The sequence below is a fragment of the Ranitomeya variabilis genome, chromosome 1 (genome assembly GCF_051348905.1).
Source record: "Ranitomeya variabilis isolate aRanVar5 chromosome 1, aRanVar5.hap1, whole genome shotgun sequence".
NCBI classification, from domain to species: Eukaryota; Metazoa; Chordata; class Amphibia; order Anura; family Dendrobatidae; genus Ranitomeya; species Ranitomeya variabilis.
The window spans coordinates 608,616,976-608,627,414 of record NC_135232.1 but is presented as its reverse complement, the minus strand read 5'-3'; the positions used below and the strand labels follow the sequence as shown (position 1 = coordinate 608,627,414).

The 10,439-nt window shown below is 43.5% G+C and overlaps 1 protein-coding gene across 1 annotated transcript; it reads right to left on the bottom strand.

Moving 5' to 3' along the window:
- Positions 1-1,310: 1,310 nt before the first annotated feature.
- On the bottom strand, positions 1,311-9,607 carry LOC143809113 (gonadotropin-releasing hormone II receptor-like). Its single transcript, XM_077292293.1, has 4 exons — positions 9,314-9,607; positions 3,418-4,318; positions 3,091-3,295; positions 1,311-2,097 (listed from the first exon to the last, which is right to left on the bottom strand). Exons 2-4 carry the CDS (start codon positions 4,108-4,110, stop codon positions 1,616-1,618), a joined length of 1,380 nt encoding a protein of 459 aa, XP_077148408.1. The 5' UTR covers positions 4,111-4,318; positions 9,314-9,607; the 3' UTR covers positions 1,311-1,615.
- Between the last annotated feature and the right edge of the window lie 832 nt (positions 9,608-10,439).

Here is a 10,439-nt window from a genome sequence, read left to right as displayed (position 1 = left end):
GTACATACCTATACTGCACGTTTATACATACGCCCCACAGCTCCCGTGTACATACCTATACCGCACGTTTATACATACGCCCCACGGCTCCCGTGTACATACCTATACCGCACATTTATACATACGCCCCACAGCTCCCGTGTACATACCTATACTGCACGTTTATACATACGCCCCACGGCTCCTGTGTACATACCTATACCGCACGTTTATACATACGCCCCATGGCTCCTGTGTACATACCTATACCGCACGTTTATACATACGCCCCATGGCTCCCGTGTACATACCTATACCGCACGTTTATACATACGCCCCACGGCTCCCGTGTACATACCTATACCGCACGTTTATACATACGCCCCACGGCTCCCGTGTACATACCTATACCGCACGTTTATACATACGCCCCACGGCTCCCGTGTACATACCTATACCGCACGTTTATACATACCCCCCATGGCTCCCGTGTACATACCTATACCGCACGTTTATACATACGCCCCATGGCTCCTGTGTACATACCTATGCTGCACGTTTATACATACGCCCCACGGCTCCCGTTTACATACCTATACTGCACGTTTATACATACGCCCCATGGCTCCCGTGTACATACCTATGCTGCACGTTTATACATACGCCCCACGGCTCCCGTGTACATACCTATGCCGCACATCTATATATATGCCCCACGGCTCCTATGTACATACCTATACTGCACGTTTATACATACGCCCCATGGCTCCCGTGTACATATACCGCACGTTTATACATACGCCTCATGGCTCCTGTGTACATACCTATGCCGCACATCTATATATATGCCCCACGGCTCCTATGTACATACCTATACTGCACGTTTATACAAACGCTCCACGGCTCCCGTGTACATACCTATGCCGCACATCTATATATATGCCCCACGGCTCCTATGTACATACCTATACCGCACGTTTATACATACGCCCCACGGCTCCCGTGTACATACCTATACCGCACGTTTATACAAACGCTCCACGGCTCCCGTGTACATACCTATACCGCACGTTTATACATACGCCCCACGGCTCCCGTGTACATACCTGTACCGCACGTTTATACATACGCGCCACGGCTCCCGTGTACAAACAGTAAATATACTTACACCCCACATGTCATATAAGCGGTGTATGTGTGATTGCGGTATATATGACATTACACAGCGTTGCTTATATTAACCAGGCGCTTTTTCTGGTAACTATCCTCTCTGACAGACTTTCATTGCATCTTATTGCGAGCGACATTTACACAATAAAATCACCCCCCAGACTTGGCCACTAATCACTTTAATGGTTTCTGTAACATCCGTAAGGAATAAATACCCCCGGTGTAGAAATGCCCAGGCCAAACAGTTACCAGAGGTCAATCCCCTCCCTGATGATGACATCATGTAAAGTAACTCCGCCTACAGTGATGACATCATTGTGTAGAAGTTCTCACTGCACCGCCCTCTTTTCCGTTTGGTCGTCTCCTGTGGGTGTGATGTGGCGGTAACTTCTGTACCCCCATGGGATTTGCCCCACAGTCCACCCTCCGCGAATGGTCTACCGTCACTGTGCTTTGAGGCCACCGCTCACATGAAGCTCTCATCCACTTTCCTCTTACACTGCTCACATTTTCTTGAATGGAGGCCGACTCCTGTGACCTCCAGGTCAACTTTACGGGAGCCTCCAGTGGGTCTCTTTGCGGACACAGCGGCTATAGAAGTCCGGAAAGACCCAGTCCCCAAGGACGTGGTATCATCCGGTCCTGAAGAGGAGCAGCGGCAGACTCTGCTGATCTCCCTGCGGAAGTGAATGGTGAAGAGGCCGTAGATGATGGGGTCCAGGCATGCGTTAAACAGGCCGAAGAGGAACAGGATGTGGCTGAGAGATGGCGGAACTTTTCGTCGGGTCAGCATATCCGGAGAGAACCAGTACCAGATCCCGAGGAGGTAGTAAGGAGTCCAACAAATTATGAACGTCAGTACAATCACTAATGACATCTTAAAAGTCCTCATCCGAGCACGAGGAATGTTATTAAAAGAGCGGCGGAGGTGGAACTCTCTAGAAGAAGCTGAAAGAAAAAGCAAAGAACCTGAAAATTATATTCCTCTACAAAGGAGCAGTATTATAGTAGTCATATTCTTGTACATAGAGGGCAGTATTATAGTAGTTATATTCTTGTACATAGGGGGCAGTATTATAGCAGGTATATTCCTGTACATAGGAGCAGTATTATAGTAGTTATATTCTTGTACATAAGGGCATTATTATAGTAGGTATATTCCTGTACATAGGGTGCAGTATTATAGTAGGTATATTCTTGTACATAGGAGCAGTATTATATCAGTTATATTCTTGCACATAGGGGGGCAGTATTATAGTAGTTATATTCTTGTACATAGGAGCAGTATTATTGTAGTTATATTCTTGTACATTTGGGCAGTATTATAGTAGTAATATTCTTGTACATAGGAGCAGCATTATAGTAGTTATATTCTTGTACATAGAGGCAGTATTATAGTAGTTATATTCTTGTACATAGGAGCAGTATTATAGTAGTTATATTCTTGTACACAGGAGCAGTATTATAGTAGTTATATTCTTGTACATGGGGAAGTATTATAGTAATTATATCCTTGTACATAGAGGGCAGTATTATAGTAGTTATATTCTTGTACATAGGAGCAGTATTATAGTAGTTATATTCTTGTACATAGGGGGCAGTATTATAGTAATTATATTCTTGTACATAGGAGCAGTATTATAGTAGTTATATTCTTGTACATAGGGGGCAGTATTATAGTAGTTATATTCTTGTACATACGGGGCAGTATTATAGTAGTTATATTCTTGTACATAGGGGGCAATATTATAGTAGTTATATTCTTGTACATAGGGGCAGTACTATAGTAGTTATATTCCTGTACATAGGGGGCAGTACTATAGTAGTTATATTCTTGTGCATAGGAGCAGTATTATAGTAGTTATATTCTTGTAGATAGGGGCAGTATTATAGTGGTTATATTTTTGTACATAGGAACAGTGTTATACTTCTATTACTCACCACAGGCTTTCTTCATCTTTCGAGAAATTTCTATAAGGATTTGTGTGTAGCAGAAGACCATGATTATCAGTGGGAGCAAAAAGAGGCAGCAGAAGGTAATCATATTGTACAGTGTCTCCTGCCAGTGCTCATGGAAGCTGCCCAGCGTGGCGCACTGGATAAATTGGACCGGATACGACCTACTGACCGTGTGAAACACAAAGACCTGAAAAGGGAAAGGATTTGGATTGAACATTTCATAAGTGATCAGATTTGCTGCCTAATCTCCCAGAGCTGATTATTAACACCAGAGATGATGGAGACTTTGGTTGGATCTTGAGGACTTACCTGCGGAGTAGCCAATAAAAGGCTCAGCGTCCAGGCTGCAGATAACATTGTTTTGTTTTTTTTCTTGGCATCTCCTATTCCCAGAGGGTTTAAGATGGCGGCACGTCGGTCAAGGCTGATGACCACAGTGACGAAGGCAGAAGAATACATGGCCACTAGTTTGAGGAACATCAAGATCCTGCAGGCGACATCGCCAGCGTACCACTGGATAGTGACGTTCCATACTGCATCCAAGGGCATGACCACAAAGGTAATAAGGAGATCAGCGGCCACCAAGTTCATGATAAGAATGCGGATGTGGGATTTTTTCCTATACTTGTGGGTTATAGTCCACAGAGTGGCCACATTGAAACAAGCAGAAGAGATGAAAAGGACACAGGTGATGGCTACGCGGACTTTGGCCGCCATGGAGAATGTGGGCAACACAAATTGATCTTCCTTCAGAAATGTTGTGTTAGGACCATCTGTTCTCTCAAACCCATTGACGTGTATACAACTAAGGTTCAACCCCCTAAAAAAGCAGAGACCTGGGGGTGCCAATGGCCCTTTCTCAGTGGCTTTATCACTCACATTCATATTGCATTTCATGAGGAAACTAGAACATAAAAGACCAGTGAAGAAGAAGGTGACGCCATTGTTGAAGGTCTTTATTTGTGGGGTCCAAATCTGTGCGACAAGTTCTGCATCATGCATAAGTGCATGTTATATGCATCTTCACATATGTGACCATCGTTGACATCTCTGTCCATACATTTATAGCCTCATACTGTACAGCACTCCTCCACAGGGTACATGATAGATCCTCAGAGCAGGAAATCACTGTCTCTGGTGTCAGGAGATCTATGCCGTGGATCCAATTCAAATATCTACAACATCAGCATTCATCAGGAGCTAACAACCCCTGCAACACAAAAAAACAACATACTAACCTTTATACTTCCAGTTACAAGTACTACAACCTCATATATATGGAAATAACTACTATAATACTGCCCCTATGTACAAGAATATAACTACTATTATACTGCCCCCTATGTACAAGAATATAACTACTATAATACTGCCCCTATGTATAAGAATATAACTACTATAATACTGCCCCTACACACAACAATATAACTACTATAATACTGCCCCTATGTACAAGAATATAACTACTATAATACTGCCCTTATGTACAAGAATATAACTACTATAATACTGCCCATATGTACAAGAATATAACTACTATAATACTGCTCCTATGTACAAGAATATAACTACTATAATACTGCCCCCTATGTATAACAATATACTATAATACTGCTATGTACAAGAATATAACTACTATAATACTGCCCCCTGTGTACAAGAATATAACTACTATAATACTGCCCCTATGTATAAGAATATAACTACTATAATACTGCCCCCTATGTACAAGAATATAACTGCTATAATACTGCTCCTATGTACAAGAATATAACTACTATAATACTGCCCCCTATGTACAAGAATATAACTGCTATAATACTGCCCCTATATACAAGAATATAACTACTATAATACTGCCCCCTATATACAAGAATATAACTACTATAATACTGCCCCTATGTACAAGAATATAACTACTACACCATGTTCCAAATTATTATGATTATTATGCAAATGACATTTTTCTCGGATTTTCCTAAATGGTCGGTGCAAATGACAGTCAGTCTAATAAAAGTCATCACCCGTTAGAGTATACATCGAATTTTATTTGAGAAACCTCCCAATGATAACAGTATAATCTCCAAAATGAATAAAAACTCAAAATGCACTGTTCCAAATTATTAGGCACCGTAGTATTTCTAAACATTTGATATGTTTTAAAGAACTGAAAATGCTCATTTGTGGAATTTGCAGCATTAGGAGGTCACATTCACTGAACAAAAAAGCTATTTAACTCCAAAACCTCCTAACAGGCCAAGGAACCATAGGAACCCTTCTTTGATATCACCTTCACAATTCTTGCATCCATTGAACTTGTGAGTTTTTGGAGAGTTTCTGCTTGTATTTCTTTGCATGAAGTCAGAATCGCCTCCCAGAGCTGCTATTTTGATGTGAACTGCCTCCCACCCTCATAGATCCTTTGCTTGATGATACTCCAAAGGTTCTCTATAGGGTTGAGGTCAGGGGAAGATGGCGGCCACACCATGAGTTTATCTCCTTTTATGCCCATAGCAGCCAATGACTCAGAGGTTTTCTTTGCATCATGAAATGGTGCATTGTCATGCATGAAGATGATTTCGCTCCTGAAGGCACGTTTCTGCTTTTTATACCATGGAGGAAAGTTGTCAGTCAGAAACTCTATATACTTTGCAGAGGTCAGTTTCACACCTTCAGGAACCTTAAAGGGCCCTACCAGCTGTTTCTCCATGATTCCAGCCCAAAACATGACTCCTCCACCTCCTTGCTGTTGTTGCAGCCTTGTTGGGACATGGTGGCCATCCACCAACCATCCACTACTCCATCCATCTGGACCATCCAGGGTTGCTCGACACTCATCAGTAAACAAGACTGTTTGAAAATTAGTCTTCATGTATGTCTGGGCCCACTGCAACCGTTTCTGCTTGTGAACACTGTTTAGGGGTGGCCGAATAGTAGGTTTATGCACCACAGCAAGCCTTTGAAGGATCCTACACCTTGAGGTTCGAGGGACTCCAGAGGCACCAGCAGCTTAAAAATAACTGCTGCTTTGTAATGGTATTCTGGCAGCTGCTCTCTTAATCCAATGAATTTGTCTGGCAGAAACCTTCCTCATTATGCCTTTATCTGCATGAACTCTGTCTGTGCTCTGTTTCAGTCGCAAATCTCTTCACAGTATGATGATCACTCTTAAGTTTTCACAAAATAGCTAATGTTTTCACACATTGTCCAAGGCATTGCACTATTTAACACTTTTCAGCAGCAGAGAGATCCTTTCTATTTCCCATGTTGCTTGAAACCTGTGGCCTGCTTAATAATGTGGAACATCATTTTTAAGTTGTTTTCCTTTAATTAGAATCACATGGAAAACTAATTATCACATGTGTTTAAGATTGATTTGAGTGATCCATTGAGCCCTGAGACACAATACCATCCACGAGTTTATTTGAAAAACAAAACAATTAAATCTTTATGACACTTAAATCCAAATTGCATAATAATTTGGAACATGGTGTATAATACTGCTCCCTAAGTACAAGAATATAACTACTATAATACTGCTCCTATGTACAAGAATATAAGTTCTATAATACTGCCCCTATGTACATGAATACAACTACTATAATACTGCCCCTATGTACATGAATATAACTACTATAATACTGCTCCTATGTACAAGAATATAACTACTATAATACTGCCCTTATGTACAAGAATATATCTAATATAATACTGCCCCCTATGTACAGGAATATAACTACTATAATACTGCCTCTATGTACAAGAATATAACTACTATAATACTGCCCCTATATACAAGAATATAACTACTATAATACTGCCCCTATGTACATGAATATAACCACTATAATACTGCTCCTATGTACAAGAATATAACTACTATAATACTGCTCCTATGTACAAGAATATAACTACTATAATACTGCCCATATGTACAAGAATATAACTACTATAATACTGCTCCTATGTACAAGAATATAACTAGTATAATACTGCCTCCTATGTACAAGAATATAACTACTATAATACTGCTCCTATGTACAAGAATATAACTACTATAATACTGCCCATATGTACAAGAATATAACTACAATACTGCCCCTATGTACAAGAATATAACTACTATAATACTGCTCCTATGTACAAGAATATAACTAGTATAATACTGCCTCCTATGTACAAGAATATAACTACTATAATACTGCTCCTATGTACAAGAATATAACTACTATAATACTGCCTCCTATGTACAAGAATATAACTACTATAATACTGCTCCTATGTACAAGAATATAACTAGTATAATACTGCCTCCTATGTACAAGAATATAACTACTATAATACTGCCCATATGTACAAGAATATAACTACTATAATACTGTCCCTATGTACAAGAATATAACTACTATAATACTGCCCCCTAAGTACAAGAATATATCTACTATAATACTGCCCCATGTACAAGAATATAACTACTATAATACTGCTCCTATGTACAAGAATATAACTACTATAATACTGCTCCTATGTACAAGAATATTACTATTATAATAAGTCTCTTATATACTGCTTGTTGTTCGTCCATTAATCTCATACATTCAGAAAACCAATCAGTTGGAGTGTTTTAATATCTCTGACAAAAGTTAGTCCGTAATGGCGCCATAGAAATATTCAGTAAACCGCGCTCATACCGTCATAGTGACAATATCAGAAATGTTCTCACTTTCAAAAGGCGATTATGAAAAGCTGTGCTGCAAACATCACAACTGGTATTAAGGGGTTAAGACGCAGCTTAAGTTACTGCTCAGGGATGAAAAAATCAATGTATCTCTTGCTGCCGGGACGTGATTATTTATTTATAGGGTACTAGAATGTGACTGAGTGAGGGGGTCGGCAGTTATTCCCGTATAATATCCCAGCGCTGGCGCGTTGTTCCCCCATTATGTGACTCAGGAGCCGGTAATTGGAGGCCGTTTATAGTGTACGTACACTGATATATACCGCTATCCACTGCTATAATACCAACCTTAAAGGGAACCTGTCACCACGTTTTTGGAAGATGGGATAAAAATAGCGTTAAATAGGGGCAGAGGTGGGCGTTACATTAGTGTGTGTGTTATGCGTTTATTACCCACCTAAGTTGCCGAAATAACTTTGCAAAGTCTCCGTTTTCGCCTGTCAATCAGGCTGGTCAGGTCACATGGGCGTTGTCTTCCCCCAGATTTGGCGTAGTTTTCCGTTGGTGGCGTAGTGGTGTGCGCATGCCCAAAGTCCGGAATCCTCTTCCAGGGGATTTAAAATAGCGCGGTGTTCGTTATTGCATTGGTGATCGGTGGGCGCGGCCATCTTCCTTTGGCCGCGCGTGCGCAGAAGCGGCGCTCTGCTGGCCGCGGCTTCAGGAAAATGGCCGCGGGATGCCGCGCGTGCGCAGATGGATATCGCGGCGGCCATTTTCCTGAAGCCGCGGCCAGCAGAGCGCCGCTTCTGCGCACGCGCGGCCAAAGGAAGATGGCCGCGCCCACCGATCACCAATGCAATAACGAACACCGCGCTATTTTAAATCCCCTGGAAGAGGATTCCGGACTTTGGGCATGCGCACACCACTACGCCACCAACGGAAAACTACGCCAAATCTGGGGGAAGACAACGCCCATGCGACCTGACCAGCCTGATTGACAGGCGAAAACGGAGACTTTGCAAAGTTATTTCGGCAACTTAGGTGGGTAATAAACGCATAACACACACACTAATGTAACGCCCACCTCTGCCCCTATTTAACGCTATTTTTATCCCATCTTCCAAAAACGTGGTGACAGGTTCCCTTTAAAGGGAAAGAACTGTTTAACGTTTATAGTTATAAAATCTGGACTGGGGGTTATCGGAGGTGCCCCTATAGTGTCAGCGGCCCTCGTACACTGCGTCGGGTCATATGTATATCCGTCCTACCTTAGAAAGTGTAACAAATACCTACAGGAGGGTCACCTGCCCCGCCCTCTGCACCGCCCTCTGCACCGCCCTCTGCTGGACACAAGCAGCACTGCGGCCTTCTCAAAGCAAGCTCCCAATAACTGGAGATGGGCCTCAGTTTTCCCTAAATCCCATAAATGGGGGTGAGCGATTCCCTGCAATCTAAAGTCTGGAGAAGTTGACATAACTAGGAAAAGGACCCGGCTATCCGCCTCCCATGCTCCCAGCATCCTCCTACCTGCATGGAAGGCGAGGTACCATCCAGCGGTGTACGCAGCTCCCCTGCTGGACACTGTAGAGAGATCTGCCCCCGACTCCTCACCAGGCTCTGCAGTGCTGCGGATGTCAGGCTTCCTGCCCCGGGGTCTACAGCTCCGTACCCCTGCCTGCTAGATGTCATTCATTGCAGATGTCTGCTGCCACTCCTTCCGTCTGCTGCCAGTGTCCTGCAGGGGAGAGCGGTGGTCTCTAGCCCCTCACATCCTGGCACATCCTCAGCCGGGGCCGCCTCACATCATCACTGCAGAGAGTGAGAGCGGAGGGAAGGAGGCTCCGAGGAGGATGGGGCAGGAGGATGGGGCAGGAGGAGGCTGCGGGGGCCGGTACTGCCCCCACCTGAGCCCACAAACGGGATACTTGTCCACCCTCACCATGGCTACTCTGCTCTAAACTTGGCTACTGTCCTCCACACCACCATTATAAGGCTACGTTCACATTTGCGTTGTGCGCCGCAGCGTCGGCGCCGCAGCGCACAACGCCAACAAAAACGCGGCAAAACGCACGCTAAAACGCTGCGTTTTGCGCCGCATGCGTCGTTTTTGGCCGCAAGTTGGACGCAAAAAAAATGCAACTTGATGCGTTTCTTGCGTCCAACGCTTGCGGCCATGCGGCGCTAAACGCAGCACAACGCATGTCCATGCGCCCCCATGTTAAATATAGGGGCGCATGACGCATGCGGCGCCGCTGCGGCGCCCGACGCTGCGGCGCTGACCGCAAATGTGAACGTAGCCTTACACCACGACCTCTCTGCAGAACATCGCTCCTCCACCTCCTAACAGATACATAGTGATATATCCTGCAGATTATTACACCACTGACCTCTGTGCAGAACATCTCTCCTCCACCTCCTGACAGATACATAGTGATATACCCTGCAGATTATTGCGCCACTGACTGCTCTGCAGAACATCGCTCCTCCACCTCCTAACAGATACATAGTGATATATCCTGCAGATTATTACACCACTGACCTCTGTGCAGAACATCTCTCCTCCACCTCCTGACAGATACATAGTGATATATCCTGCAGATTATTGCACCACTGACTGCTCTGCAGAACATCTCTCCTCCACCTCCTAACAGAT